Source organism: Mytilus californianus, unplaced genomic scaffold (assembly GCF_021869535.1).
Source record: "Mytilus californianus isolate M0D057914Y unplaced genomic scaffold, xbMytCali1.0.p SCAF_4, whole genome shotgun sequence".
In the NCBI taxonomy this organism is placed as follows: Eukaryota; Metazoa; Mollusca; class Bivalvia; order Mytilida; family Mytilidae; genus Mytilus; species Mytilus californianus.
In genome coordinates, this window is record NW_026262690.1 from 12,663,123 (window position 1) to 12,679,636 (window position 16,514).

Sequence of the window (16,514 nt, forward strand, 5' to 3'; positions counted from 1 at the left end):
ACAACTTACCACTGATGAGCTGCTGACCAAATATGGATGTCATTCTGTTAAGTAACATTGGTGAAATGTGTGATAAAATTTTTTAAAGTTCATTCAAAATATTGAAAAATTTAAAGTAGGCAAACATGAATTAGGTGTCTGACAGATTCAATTGTGTTCACCCGCTGCAAGTCATCAGAGTCAAGCTGCTGACCACATATGAAGTCATTCTGTTTAGTAGTAGGTGAGAAATGTGTGATGGAAATATTTGTTGGACGAATTGTAAGATAAACAGACGGACAAGGTGAATGCAATATAGCTCCTACTTTGACTATTATTTGTAGGGATGTCAACTCAGTGAACAATTACCAATCAAGTACTTGTTGGTTTTATTGAGCGATACTCGAGTACTCGCTCGGTAATATATCTATAACACGGAAACACAAACATACGTATTTTACATTCTGTGGTTTGTTGTTCAACGGTTGAAAAACCATATACATAAGTATCTGGGATAAGGAATTACACACATTAATTAATAGCTCATTACCTACAAGTACTAATTAAGTAAAAAAACAATAATCTTATCAATATAATTTAATGTACACCTATTTAAAAATTATAACAAGGTAAAACCATATCAAACAATAGTATTTGGTAATCTTTAAGAAAACACATTTCATGTTTACAAACGCATAAGGAATAGAAGTTTAACTATTCACTGACGGATGCAACAAATTTATTTTATTTGGAAACATTTTCTTGTCAACTATTACTAGGGACAGTCGGTTTTGCAACTTTGTAAATTAAAGTCTTGCAGACGAAAATATTTGCTCTGACGGTACCATAGCTAAGACATGTTTAGTTAAAAATGATAGCCTAGGTGTAGCCCACGTATTTTCGGAGGTATTTTAAATGACAATTTAGCAATTGCATTCGAAACAAAATGTATTTTATTTACTAGTATGATTTATAAGTGATGCCTATTCAATTTTCCGAAAGAGGTTCGCAAGAAGATAAATTTAATATAAAGAAGACAGCAATATTCTAACAGGAAACCGAATAGTCAAGTATCGTTTTGGTATTCAATACTCTTTATTACTGAGCGATACCCGAATACTCGAGTACTTGTTGACATCCCTAATTATTTGTTCACTAAAAGAAGCATATTTTACTGTCATTTCCATGAAAGCTTTATATATACTCCTTACATTTTTTATAACTTTCACATCACATAAAAGTCAACTTTTGTTGTATATAAAAAATCAAAGAAGAGATAACAGCATTAATCTGACAGAATCTATGAGAGTTTCATATAAATTCAATACAAAAAAATTCATAAAATCATTCTTTTTAGGCAATTATTTCATTTATATTTGCAGAAAACAATACAAAATTGACATGATTTTCAACATCAATAATGTGACCTGTATAAAAGCAGGTACGAACCAGAACCTTGATGGGGTGTTTTATACAATTTGTTAAATGTATAGTTATAGATGTGGGGTATATCTAATTGAGAAAGCATACCATCAAACCTTTAAATAAAGACACCTAGATGGTAGTAAATATATCAAATAAAAAACAACTAAGATCCAACATTAACAAGTTTTTATTTGGAAAAAAATTCTAAGCACTTAGAGACTTAAACAAACCTACCTAATAGTTCCAACAAATAAAACAGGGTCTTGTGGTATGATGGCTAGCTTACTTCTCAGATCATGGAGACCTATTGTAGATATGTCTAGGTTATCTATAGATATGCTTCCTGAGTCTGGTTCAACCAGTCTAAATAAGGCAACACCTAGTGATGACTTCCCTAAAATATTTCATAAATGACCTGTGGCAGACAAAATATTTAGAGGTTGCAAGGTCATGATAGCAGCTGTACCCATGCAGAAACTTTTTTGTTTATGCTTAATTACAATTCAAATTATTGCGAATCAAATGAAACTTTTCCACAGAGTCATCTCCTATTGGTCAATCTATTTAAACTTTTGTCAGTTCTATTTTCCAATTGAATTAATACAATAGCTATTTTTCTTTGTGTAGTTTATTCACTGGGACCTTTAAATTTCTTCTAAGAGAAATCCATCATTCATTGATTAATATACCGGAGTAAAACATTTATCTTCTAAATAGATGAAAATACATGTTTAAACTCACAAAACTGCATGTGATGTTGTATTTATTCAATATCAATAATATATTTTCAATCTGTTCAATATAAACACTGATTTAATTATAAAAAGTTGATTTCTGACAAAATTTTTATCATTGTTCCTATTGAAATTTGCATTTTTTTGTTTAGTTATAGAATACATTTAAGATGGCCTTAATTTTAACATCGTCATTTTCCAGTTTTTATTTGTCAAACACAAAAAAAAAAAAAAATCCATTGGAACAATGTTGAAAATTTTTGTCAGAAATCAACTTTTAATGTTTGAATCATGTTTAGATAGATTGAACAATAGGAGATGACTCAGTGGACAAGTTTCATTTGGTTCGCAATAAAAAAAAAAATAAGACAATCCTACGTAAATATTAATAGTTAAATAAATATTTGAATAGTTGAGACTATCCCATGTAACATTGACCAAATATCATATTCCCCTAAGAAAATGGTGTCAAAATCATAAGTTCATATGGTTAAAAATTCATCAGTCAATCACACATTTCAATGCTTTCTACAGAGACATCATTTTCAATATAATGTTTAAATTAATTTCAGGCATAAGAATCAATGCAGAAAAAAAATGTTATGTTATAAATAATTAACAATTGGTACACTGCTTATCACATTTTACTATATAATCAATGGGCATGAGATTTTCCATGTTCCTGAATATTCTTTTTCTTGAAGTCCGAGAAATTTGTGGAATAAAACAATTATTTCCCTTGGTTTAGGAAGTTTTGAAGATTTGTTCACCCTCCAAATGTCATATTTCCAATTTTATTGGAAGACCTTATGTTTTAACAGTGTTTTTCTTTTTCATATCAGAGAGAAAAAACACCTACCTGATCCCGATCGACCAACTATTCCAACCTTCTCTTGAGGAAGAACATCAAATGATACACTTTTTAACGCTAGTGGTAAATTGTCTCTATATTTCATTTTTAATTTTTTAAATGATATACATCCATCTGATGGCCAGTTGTTGGGTGGACTTTGTCCTTCAATGATAGAATCTCCCTCTGATTCTACTTCCTGTAAAATACACATAATGAGCAATATGTTTGGAAATGTATATGTGCCTACAACTACACAAAGGATGCTAAGAAAATATGTTCAGTTCATAATTCATATGTTACGGGGATTTATTTTCAACTTATAAATAAATGAATTACAACTGCAGTTTGAATTGTAATGAGGTATTTTTTATTTGGAGTGAAACTATTGATGAATGTAGCCATGAAAACCTCATCTTCCTTCTATGTTGGCTATTTGATAGTATATATCTATTTTTTTATGGCATGTCTTATACTAAATAACATTTGAAGACCTACCCTGGAATAATGATTTAATCTTTCTACTGATGTAAACCTGGCCTCTGTCTCTATTGCCATTCTTATTGAAAACTGGAACAAACCCGTCATCTAAAACAGATAAATACAAATTGATGTTTACAACTGGAGATACTGGAATATCACTCACTTTGAGTAAACATAAAGTTGACATTTTTAATTCCATACATCAACAAAAAGATTCTCTTAAATCTCATTCTTCAATATAAAGCAAACATAAAAAAGTTTTTGATAGATTGATTGATTGGTGTTTAACTCCACTTTCAGCACTACTGTGCTATTTTGTGGCGGTTATTTTTTTTTACTGACTATCCTTGTCAACTAAGATTGGAGTCGAGCATATCTGCCATGTGTGGTTAAAAACCTTAACAATTCATGAGTGGCTATCACAGTAAGTATTATTTGAATTACCAGAAATATATGAATATATTTAACAAAATAAAATATGCCTTGTCTCTTTAATGCATTTCTATACAACAATTGATTCATAAAAATAAAGTTACTAAAGACATGAAAATCTTGTGAAAACAATGATTGGTTGTACAAACCTGGATGGAAAAGGCTAGTGCCATGCCTGCCATAGCTGGAGTCATACTTTCATAATTAACGATAACTAGAAGACCTGTAACAGCTATCACACAGGCACTGATAATATCAAGACGTATAGCTAACCACCGATTGGATGAAACGAACAGGAAATATGGAACCGTATTTGTGTCAATTAAATGATGAAATCTGGAAAAAAAAACATGCAAATTAATTAAACATGAAATTTTCTCTTCATAAAAACCATTATTTATTAAAAAAAAAGATGAAGATATTTTTTTAATTTAGCACAGACTTTCAATATAACTCAGTAAAATTGTTTCATGCTTTTAAAATTACACTAAAGAATTATTCCTTTAGGTAAACACAACATCACTATTTATATAAATATTAAGATATTTTTTTTATACAAGCTTCTTCGTTTACTGTCATAGAAATAAACTAGATATGTTTGACATGAATATCCAGGCACAAAGTAAATGAGATGTGGACAGGAACCATAATTCCAGCAAAATGTTCAATATTTGGTATTTTTCTCTTTATTCAAATACAATAAATAAGTGATGATTACTTCTTTATGAAAATTTCTAAGGTAACATTTGTCATATTTCAACTGTGTCTTTTGGAATCTGAATAGTGTTGTATATTGAATATTTAAGGAATGACTGTAATATTTTTTCTGTCTATGAAAAAATACACATCAAAAATGTGGTGCACACTGAATACGCGGGTTATTTGAAAGTGTGCATCACATTTTTAAGGTATTTCCAATAGACAGAAAAAATATTACAGTCATTCCTTGTAATTTAATTCTAAATTCCATTTTTAAGGAGTAAATCATGAAAAAACGTTAATGACGTCACGGTCACATGACAAAATTATGTCTATGATCTGATAGACAAAACACTTTCAGCCAATCAGAAGACGTGTTACATCCAAAATTAAATTATTCTAAATTAAAAAACATTGTACTTACTTATCTACAAATTCATTGGATTTTCCATATGCATGAATGGTTGATATTCCTTGAACGGATGCTTGCACATGACTTATCATTGGTGATTTTGTTACAGAATCAAGTCTTTTCAATTGTCTTATGCAGGCAGTAAATAATTTGTTTAACAATACAAAGAAGAATATCAATGGCACAAGAGCTATCAAAAACCATGACGAAACATAAGATATACTGACTAATGCAAAAATTATCATTAATATATTCTGTAAAAATATCTCCATATTTCCAGGTAGACGCACATCAACTGAAAAAGATTATGTATGAATTATATATTAAGTAACAAATTAGAAAAACAATCATTTGTGATAGGTGGCGTCTTGAACTTGTAGTGAGGTGTAAACATTAGCTCTGTGTTGAAGGCCTGTCACTTTCAGATGAAGAACAGCAACTGAAGCACCTTTCCTTTGGTTAGGGTAACGTCAAGTGTGTGTAATCAATTTAGATTCCTTTTTATGTTACTCCTTTTCTGTTATTATATCTCAAACATAATTTCTTTTCTGTTATTCAAGCTAAAACAAAACTTGTTTGGTAACATGGTAGTCTTGTCAAAATGTTAAAATCCTTGAGTAACTAAATGTACATACATGTTGTACTCTATTAATCAGAAATTTCAGGATTCATTTGAGATATCAAATATAGGCTGAGTAAATGTCAACGACATATAATTTTGTTGTATAAAATGTTGATCATATATATATATGTGTGATTATATCTGTTCCACTTTTCTTTATATCCTATTGATATGTCATTATAATGTTGACCTTTGTCTACAGTCTTTGTTTATCCTGAACTCTGGCACAGCTTGTCACCAAATTGAGAATCAATGTTGTATTTGGATAACAGTTGAGTTAAACATTTTTTATGATGTTGAGGTCACGTTGAAGGAATTGAAAAGTCAAAAAAATATGAAAAAGAGTTTCATACAAACACAGAGAATATCTAATTGGTAACGTAGCTTGTTTTAATTTAAGAAATATCTGAAATATGTCTTTTATCGATATATTTATTAATAGTATGGAAGCACATGTATTTGTTTTGGTAAAACACGTGTGTTTGTTTACATCAACACGTGTTTTAGAATACATGTAATGTTTACCATGGTTTTCCATTGGATGAAATTTGTCTCATTGCAGGTATAATTCTCCAAATCATACAGGTATTCTATGTAGTGTATGATTTGGCTCGTGTTTCTCATGCTTGCCGTTTCATATAAATTAAATGTAATTTATAATGTAATTATTTGAAGTTCTTCCTTATGCTGAGTACCATACTCCTTACAACTGCCTTGCCTCTATTAAGACCACCCCCAACCTACCCTCATCTAGCCAGATTATTGTTCTTATGTGGAAAGTAATGGTTATTCATAATGCTTTATATTAAATTTGTATTTCTTGTTTTGTAGATTGATGTATATTTGTATGTTTTGACTGGATGGCTGTGATTGAGCCTGTATATGTATCTCTGTTTTTATACACTTGTTATGACTGAGAATGAGCCGTAATATGTTTGAGAAGTAAAATGAACAGATTTTTGAGAAGTTTTATTATACATTAGATAATAAAAGTATGCTACTCTCACAAGGAGAGCTCATTTCTGATACATGTGTTGACTTTATTGTTATAATAATTTATGTTTGTGTAAGTTTGGCGAACTAGAACATAAATAATTTTTCATCTTTATTAAGGATACATCGTAATATGAAATTTTAGGAAGACATAATTTCAGATAAATGTTGATTACGGTATTTATTTTCCATAAATTCCCGCTAAACTGGTATATTTTTGCTTAATTGATCCACTTTCAAAACATACAAAAAAGAACATGTGCAAAACCAATCAAAGAATGTAAGATTGTAGTTGAACTATTGACATCATTAACAACGGATTTTAGTATTGATCTGTTTTATAATGAATATTAACTTACTTTCATCCATATCAGCAGAAAATCTATTAACAATTCTTCCAACTGGCGTTGTGTCGAAGAATTCCATTGGACAAGCTAAAATCTTGGAAAAAATATTATCATGCATATTACTGGAAGCATGCAGAGTCACCTGTAAAATAAAATTTAGTTTACTTATTTGTGTAAAATGGTGTCAATTTCAAACATAGGCAATTTTATTTAAGTGTTACTGTGAAAAAGGATATAATTTTGGTTTATTTTCATGTGGCTTTCTGGCAAATATAGAGTTAATGTGAAAACCAACTACCGTTACCTGGTGTTACATACTACTGTATGTGTTTTGTTTTACCTAAAGGTCCTTCAAACATTAATGTGATGAATATTATATGTAACAGTATCTTACTAAGGACGGCACTTTTTTACTTTCAAAGTTGTATGCTTTTGTAATATCTATCAAGTATGGAGTTTCTGTATACTTTCACTGTAATTGTTTACAATTTACAATTCTTTTCCTCATTCTGTTTAATGACAAACACAACTTTTCAAGTTGGTATTTGTAATTTTGTTTTATTTTAACACTCGTAAAGTGTTTTAAAATCATTAACAAATATTTTCAACTTCTACTTGATAATAGAAAATTGTTTTTCCATGAAAATACTGCAAACAATCACACACAACTTGAAATTACCAGAGGTCACCGAACATTTTTAACCAGTGACAAAAAGTTTTTTCCTGAATACCCGCAGCAAAAATAAGTTCCCATACTGATTATACACAGCCAAGTACGGTAGACAATTTACTATTTTCAAATATTTTGGCCTCGAGCATCACTGAAGAGACATTTATTGTCGAAATGCGCATCTGGTACCGTTTATGTTATTACTACAGTATTTGTCAGTATGAACAACATTTCTCTTATCAATATACATGGTTCTTTTATAAATGTGCTTGAAATGTTCCACACACAAACATATCTCAATTAAATGCAATTTCTGTGTTTTAAAAAAAAAAGGTGAAATTTAAGCTTTTAAATGGAAAATCTCAGTTTATAGTCATGTTTAAAAAACCTTTCAATTCTGATTAATACTTATTGTATATATTCATACATGTATATCAATGTCTTTAATGCAAGTCTCAAAACACTTTGCACCAATTTAGTTTTTTGGCCAAACAAGGAATCAGAGTAATATTGTTCCATGAACAAATGATCTTTACAACTATTGAAACCTACCTTCATGAAGATAACTGCTCTCAGTAGCATTAAAAACACAATAGCAATAACAGAAAGGCCATACACTGTAACATAAAAATTCATATCAGGATTATCCCTTATGTTTCTACTCAGGACTGTGACTGTTGTGATGTTAGTTGTATTGGACAGGTTACCTGGGAAAGGTATGGTAATGTTCTACAATGAAATAATAAAATAATTACGATTATCTTTTAAAAGAGAGTAATCTTAAAAAAAGTAATCAATATTGTACATATATTCCTTTTATTAATTTTTTCAACATTTATGCATTTTTCCAAATTCTATCAATTTTAAAGTAATAAACGGTCATGGCATATAACCACCAATACCTGTTTGTTCTTTTTATAGTCAGCACTAAAAATAATGAGAACAAGAATTTTCTTGTTACCTACACAATAACATTGGAACAGCCAACAACTAGTTGTCAGTTTCACCCCTGGTAAGCAGTACTCAATCCTATCAGATCCTGCAGTCAATATTTATTGTTAAAGTTTCTTTTGTCTAACAATAAACTGCAGTCTTTTTTATCCTTGATAATCTGTACTAGATACAACCAGACCCTGCAGTCCCTAAATACCTACTGAAGTCTCTTGGTCTAACCACCTACTATTTGCTTTATATCTTTGGTGTAGAAAGTATGACATCCTCTCACCACTTGACCTATTTGAACCATAATATTCCGAAGGACATGCCACTGCATTAAGATTGCCAGGAGTTCCTTCTTGCTTAATCAGCCTATTTGATCTGATGGATATGATGGCCACCAACTACTGGCACTACCTGTCTGTACCCTGATAATCACTTAAAGATCATATAAGACCACCAAGTAGTTCTGCATTTAGTCTACTCACCCCACCTCCTTGATCTAACCAGTACGATAGCCACCAGCTACTGCCAGTTTGGATTCCTATATTCAAAACAAACATGAGAACTGCAAAACCAGATATAATAACACCACCAGCAGCTTGTATATAATCCCAGTATGTCCTAAATGTCACTTTTCCCTTTCCCATCTCCTCTGCAACCATCAGCTTTCCTATAAAACAAATAGATTAGTGGTTAAGGTTCTTCAATAATGTTAAATACACACCAGCTTCCTATAAAACAATCATATAAATAGAAGAACTTTTAATAATTATTTTCTATAAATCAGAGCATTTACAATGACAAGAGTGCACATGCTGAAATATCCCACCTGCTGTAATAACCTTAATTGATTTTATGTTGATAGTCTACAAGTATCACATAAACTTAACATAATATCCATGAAAATGAGGTCAAGGACAGATACACCAAGCCAGACAAACAGTCATGTACACATTATAATCTTTCCATACACCAAATATAGTTAACCCTTTACTTATAGTCTAAGGAACAGACCACACCATTAAAACTTATTTTGACCAATGAACCATGAATACGAGGTCAAGGTTAGATGAACTCTGCCAAACAGACATGTACACCTTACAATTATTCCATACACCAAATATAGATGACCTATAGTATTATAAAAAACAGACCAAAACACAAAAACTCACCATTGATCGATGAACCGTGAAAATGAAGTCAAGTCTAAATGAAACCAGTCAGACTGACATGTTCACCTAACAATCATTCAATACACCAAATATAGTTGACCTGTTGCTTATAATATTATAAAAACACACCAAAACACAAAACCTAACATTGACCAATGAACCATGAAAATGAGGTCAAAGACATCAGAGATATGGCAGATGGAAAGTTTGTAACATATACCATCTGTATACAAAGTATGAAGCCTCCAGATCTTCTACCCTCTGAAATATAAAGCATAGTACAAATTGTTTATGCTCCCGCCACTGGATTGTAATCCTTATGTCTTGCATTCTGCGACTTTGGTTGCATGCGAGATAAAAAAAACAAGATTGCATGATTTGTCTTGCTAAGCATGATTCCACTTGTAATTCAAAGTACAGGAAATTAGGAAGTAAGTGTCTTTCAGATAGAAAACACTTGCATGTTACAACTCATCAGTGACAGCTGCTGAATTATCATGAATTTATACTTTTTAATAGTATTGGAGGAAAGTGTGACAAAAAATATTAACTTCCTTCAACAAATTGAAAAATTCAAAGTATAAGCAAACAGGAAGTAGGTGTCTGACAGAATCAAAAATAGGTCACATATCATAACCCACCACTGTCAAGCTGCTGACCAAATATGAAGTTATTCTGTTTGGTAGTACTTGAGAAAAGTGCGACAGAATATTTGTTGGATGAACGAATGAACAGACAGACAAGGTGAATGCAATATAGCCCCACTACTAGAGTGGAGATATAATAAGGCAATGTGATATAATGTTCAATGATACAACTATCCATTGTTGATCAAAGAATCGATCTTTAAAAGCTGTTTTTCATTACAATTTATATCTATATTCACAAAGGAAGTTACCCAATAGGTTTCCTTCGTAATACTTGTTTATTTGTAATTTGCAATTTTCAATCAAGAGAGATGTGTGCAACTTAGAAGTCATTGTTTGTGACATCTCTTGATTTGCTGAAACCATCTTTGTAAGAATGTTGGGATTACATGACACATACTACAAGGACTGATGTTTATATTCAGGTCACTTCCCTTTATTCAATGGTTAACATTAAGGTTGATCTAAATGTTGTAGTCTTCACTGCATATAGTTTGAGTGGAGATAATCAGGAAGCAAAACAGTGATAAAATTTAAACCATTGAAATTGAACATACATTCCACAGATAAAAACTCAAAGGCCTGCAGATGGAATCCTGTAACAGTACTATAAATATAATGACCTCACCTGCTTTTTTCATTTCTTCTTTATTACTAGTGGAAGACATGACACTGGCCTGCTGATTAAACCCGGGTCTGTGAGATCCTGATTTCTGTGAAGAATCAGAAAATGTCCTCTGTCTAATAGTGGTCACTGGCTGTGGTGATCCTGGGATGGAATTAATTCTTTCTATAAAAATATTGACTGTTAATTGCATGGTTTAAACCGAATAATTCCCCCAAAAAGTCTTTTTATCATTTTAGCTGATATTTCCTTTTTTGGACATTTTCATTATTTGACACAATAACACTAAAATTATTTAAAGTTTACCCATAAGCAAATAGTATTTTGAGTCCAGACCTAAATGCTGTCAATATATTTATATTGTCAATAATAAGGCTTTTAATTTAAGAAAGGAATGTACACAATCTTTATTCTGAATACACACTAAACTTGTCATATATAACAAATCAAGACAAAATCACCTCTGATATCATCCTCAATATCCTGGTTGTCATCTTGGGTATAATATGTAGTTATAAGATTAGCATATTCTCCATTTCTAGCCATCAGTTCATCATGTTTACCTCTCTCAGTTATTCTCCCGTTAGATAACACAATTATTCCATCACATTGACTCAGATACTGCAACAACATATATAGGCATTTCAATAGAAAATTGTATCTATACCTTTTTCGCTAAAGTCCAGGTGTTTGGTGTATATTTTTGTAGTTTTCTTCTGTTGCTTGCAAAAAGAAGCATTTTCATGTTCTAACAGTGCTTTAAGCTTAAACATATGCTGAGGCGGAATGAAGCAAAACAAATTTTTAAATTTGAAGATTTTCCATTTTTCTAGGTGATGTTCCTCGGTTAAGCAGTGTAAAGTTTTTGAGTTATCCTTCTTTGAGTGTTACCTGGATTTAAATCTTAGTGATTTATAAATAGAACAAAAGTAATCAAGTTTGACAAACAGGTAATGTGAAGGTGAGAAACTGGTTAGGCAGGTTAATTTAGAAACACTAGTCTTGAGATAAGGTGTTGTCAGTATAACACCTGGACTGTGTTGAAGTCAGATGTTGAAAACTGACTGGAACTTGGAGTTGGAGTTTGACTATTGTCAGGGCAGATATTATATCAGGAATGATCAGTTCAGGAGAATTCATTAATATTTTGTCCATCAGGACAATAAAGAACTCCCAGGTAGGTTTTGTCACACAAACACACCATGCCCCGCCCTTATGTCTTCTGTTTCAAATATTCGCACGAGATATCAAATTTTGTTTGTCATATTGTAATTATGGCGCGCACGGTTGTCAAATTATTACGTTTATTCGGGATTAAATCGGTCCGTTATTTAAAATTGTGTTTTGTTTCTTTCCCAGGGGACTTGTTGAGTTATGGAAGTATTTTAGACCATTAAAAGAAAGGAGTGATAAGTAAAATGGGACAATTTCCTATATATAAAGTTGAATCTCAGATGAGGATAAATATATACTGTGTGTATGGTTAACATTTGATAGTTTAAATGGAACAGATAGTTTTCAAGTATTAAGTATTACAACAACCTGAATATCTGTGTGGTTAAATAGTCCGTCAGTGAATTTGTTTCGGGACAATTACAATTTAAAACATAGCAGAAACTTGTTTGACAGTTTGTCTCAGAGACTGAAGTATTTAACGTTATGTTGTCAAAGTATTGGTTTTTCAATATTTGTCAAGTTGACGGACTGTAAATTTGAACAGTATAGTAATTCGGATCAATCGAGAACAACCTTTGAGATTTCTGGATTGATATAGACTTGTGATTTATGGACTGTGATGGACTAATTTATTTATTTACTTTTAATTTTAACTTTTAGTTAAGTGTATTTAGTTCGGTGTATTTGTCATTGTCTATGTGAGATAGAAGAGAGGTCGTGGAGAGGTTGTTTCATATGTGTATATTTATGTTTTGTGTTTGTCTTGTGGTTGTGGTATTATTAAATGCAAATTTTTATTTAGTTTTGTTTGACGCCCAATTGACAGATCTATTTGATTGTCCCCCTTACTAAAAGAACCCAGAAGTGAAAATTTCACTTCTTTACATTTGGCATCCACGGTGGGATCTGTCAGTAGGGTTTATACTAGTTGACTGAAATTCAACTTTGTCATGGACATGCCTAAATGGATGTCCGAGTTAGTAGAAAAAGGGGGGTCTGTTACAGATTGTCTGACCCTGTGGAAGGAAATACAAGCGACGGAGCGCGAAGAACGTGCAGTAGATCGTGATTTGAAACGTGCAGAGATGGAAAGAGAAATAGGCATGCGTGAACTTGAGATTAAGGAGAAAGAGATAGCAGTGCAACAAGCTCTAGGTGTTGCAGCACCTGTTACTAACAAAGGAGATCAGAAATATAGTAAGTTACCAAAATTTATTGAAGGTCAAGACCCAGATGTTTTTTTGAAGTCTTTTGAGAAACTAGCAGCCTTGCATAAATGGGCAAAGTCTGAATGGCCAGTTCGTATTGTGCCATTATTGAGTGGTAAGGCATACTCTCGTTTAAGTGATGCTGATGGTGGTAATTATGACAAGATTAAAGATGCAATTCTAAAAAGGTATGAGTTAACTGCAGAAGCCTACAGGGAAAAATTTAGGTCTGCTATTCAGGAAAAAGACGAGTCATTTAGAGAATTCAGGGTTAAGCTAGAAAGGTATTTAGCACATTGGTTTGAACGTGAGAGTGTTGGTAACAGTTATAAAAAACTGTTGGATTTGATGTTGCGTGAGCAATTACTCCAAACTTGTAGTAAGGATTTAAGGCTTTGGGTTAATGAGCACAAGCCTAAATCTGCTCATGAAGTTGTTGATTTAGCTGAATCCTATCAAGTGGCTCACAAGATTGAGAGTCTTGTATCAGATGATGCTTTCAAGATGAAACCTCAATCAGGTAATAATAGTGGTCAAACCAGAGGCTTACAGAAGGATCTACCGGTAGGAAAGAGTAAGGATTTCAGAAAACCGTTCATGTCTCAGAATAACAGTAAACCTAAAACTTGTTACATTTGTCATAAACAAGGACATTTGAGTTATGATTGCACTGAAAAGAAAGGTACGGAAAAAGGTAAGAAAGGTAGCTTTGGACTTTGTGTAGACAAAGATAAAGTTTTAGAGTGTGTACAAAGGAAGGATGTTGATGAAGGTAAAGTTGTGAAACTATCAGGAGTAGCTGTAAATGCAAAATTTGATGAAGGTAAGGGTCCTGGTATAGAAATTGTAAAAGGTACAGTTGAAGGTAAGCCAGTGTCAGTTTTACGTGACACCGGCAGTTCCACAGTTTTTGTACATGGTAGTCTTGTAGAAGGGATGGAGAGAACAGGTAAAATGAAAGATATCTGGTTAGCAGATGGATCTGTCAGAAACTGTGAAGAGGTATGGATCAATGTTACTACACCATACATATCTGGTTCAGTGTTGGCACTGATTTTAGACATACCATTTGCGGACTTAGTTATAGGTAATTATGTAAATATCTCTGTTCCTAAAGATGTATGCACTGAAAAAGTAGAAAACGATGGTAAGAATATTGATCAAGACACATGCCAGGCTGTACAAACAAGGGCCAAGAAGAAACAAGAAGACGAAAAAGAAGAAAAGATACAAATAAGTATAGACAAGTTAAATGAACATGTAACAGATAATATATTACCACAGGTAGGTAAGATGTATAGCAGAGATGAGTTAAAATTAGCTCAAGCTGACGACAAATCTTTGAATAAGGTAAGGAGCTTAGTTCAGGAAAATCCAGGACAACAGTCATCCTATTTCATAATGAAGTCAGGAATACTATACAGAGTATATGTGACTCCCAGTGAGGAAGAGATATATCAGGTTGTTTTACCACAGAAGTATAGGGCCATAGTACTGGAACTTGCTCACGATATTCCTCTTTCAGGCCATCTTGGTATAAAGAAAACTAGGGATAGAATATTACATCATTACTTTTGGCCAGGTATGTTTGAGGATGTGGCTATGTATTGTAAATCATGTCATGTTTGCCAGTTGAGAAGTACAAAAGGTAAGTCAGCAAAGGTACCGCTAGTGAGTATTCCTCCAATAGATGTACCTTTTCGTCGAATTGCTATTGACTTTGTTGGACCATTACCGGTTACAGAACGAAAAAATAGGTATATTTTGGTAATTGTGGACTGTGCCACTCGATACCCAGAAGCTGTTGCCTTGAGAAGCCAAGATGCAGAGACAGTTGTTGACTCATTGATGGAAGTATTTTCTAGAGTAGGTTTCCCTGAAGAGTTACTTTCAGACCAAGGATCAAATTTTAAGTCGTCACTTATGTTGGAAGTATGCAGACTTTTAACGGTTGAAAAGAAGGTATCCAGTGTTTACCATCCTCAGACGAATGGAATGTGTGAGAAATTCAATGGTGTTTTGAAACTTATGTTGAAAGCCTATGCTTCACTAGAACCAAAGACATGGGATAAGTACCTGGTATATGTATTATTTGCTTATAGGGAGGTACCAAATGATACTACAGGTTTTTCGCCATTTGAGTTATTGTATGGTCGAAATGTAAGAGGACCACTGTCTGTCTTGAAAGAACAATGGGAAGAACCAGAGGATTGCCAATCGTCTGTACTTAGCTATTTGATTGAAACTCGAGAGAGACTGAAAATGTTATCTGAGTTAGCACACCAGAATGAAATGAATGCAAAACAGGTACAGAAGAGGTATTACGATAAGAAGGCAAGATCGAGAGAGATTGAGGTTGGTACTAAGGTATTAGTTCTACTTCCCACTAGTGAAAGTAAACTTTTGGCTCAGTGGAAAGGGCCTTACGTTGTTACAGATAAGGTAGGACCAGTAGATTATAAAGTCAAGGTAAGAGGTAAAGAGAAAGTTTATCACGTGAATATGTTGAAAACATGGTATGAGCGTCCTGAAGCACTGAAAAATGAGGTAGAATTTTTAGCATGTATAGATGTAGTGGAAGATAAGTTTGAAGATGAATACATAGATGTAGACTATAAAGTAACTCCTCAGCTGATAGGTAAAGAAACAGTAAATGACGTCAGAATTTCAGAGGATTTAACAGATGAGCAACATAGGTTAATCTCAGAACTGATCTGGGAATTCTCAGACATATTTACTGATGTACCAAAGAGGACAGATCTTGTGCATCATAAGGTAAAATTAATTACAGATAAGCCTGTGTATAGGAAGCCATATCCTGTTCCGTATGCACTTAGAGAGAAGGTTCAACAAGAAATTGATGACATGTTGAAACTTGGCATTATTGAGATTTCGGATAGCCCGTATGCAGCTCCAGTGGTATTGGTGAAAAAGAAAGATTCATCAATACGGTTTTGTTGCGATTACCGGGAAATTAATAAAATTACGGAATTTGATCCAGCACCGATGCCGCAGATAGATTCTGTGCTAAATAAGATAGGTAAGGCAAAATTTCTAAGTAAGATAGACCTAACCAAGGGATATTGGCAACTTAGTCTAGA

At 32.6% G+C, this 16,514-nt stretch overlaps 2 protein-coding genes across 4 annotated transcripts in view; both read right to left on the bottom strand.

Moving 5' to 3' along the window:
- LOC127699226 (ATP-binding cassette sub-family C member 5-like) overlaps positions 1–16,514 on the bottom strand; it is a 173,856-nt gene that overhangs the window by 14,463 nt on the left and 142,879 nt on the right. The gene's annotated exons all lie outside the window — the stretch shown is intronic.
- LOC127737478 (ATP-binding cassette sub-family C member 5-like) overlaps positions 1–16,514 on the bottom strand; it is a 73,720-nt gene that overhangs the window by 14,463 nt on the left and 42,743 nt on the right. For 2 of the 3 annotated variants that reach the window (XM_052248198.1, XM_052248197.1), the window contains exons 19-28: positions 11,491–11,650; positions 11,033–11,194; positions 9,071–9,255; positions 8,199–8,375; positions 6,989–7,118; positions 5,027–5,309; positions 4,053–4,239; positions 3,487–3,576; positions 2,998–3,187; positions 1,639–1,798 (exon numbers count right to left, since the gene is read on the bottom strand). In XM_052248198.1, coding sequence (XP_052104158.1) covers positions 1,639–1,798; positions 2,998–3,187; positions 3,487–3,576; positions 4,053–4,239; positions 5,027–5,309; positions 6,989–7,118; positions 8,199–8,375; positions 9,071–9,255; positions 11,033–11,194; positions 11,491–11,650 — 1,724 coding nt within the window. The remainder of the gene's footprint in view (positions 1–1,638; positions 1,799–2,997; positions 3,188–3,486; positions 3,577–4,052; positions 4,240–5,026; positions 5,310–6,988; positions 7,119–8,198; positions 8,376–9,070; positions 9,256–11,032; positions 11,195–11,490; positions 11,651–16,514) is intronic. The other variant, XM_052248199.1, reaches the window with a different exon arrangement.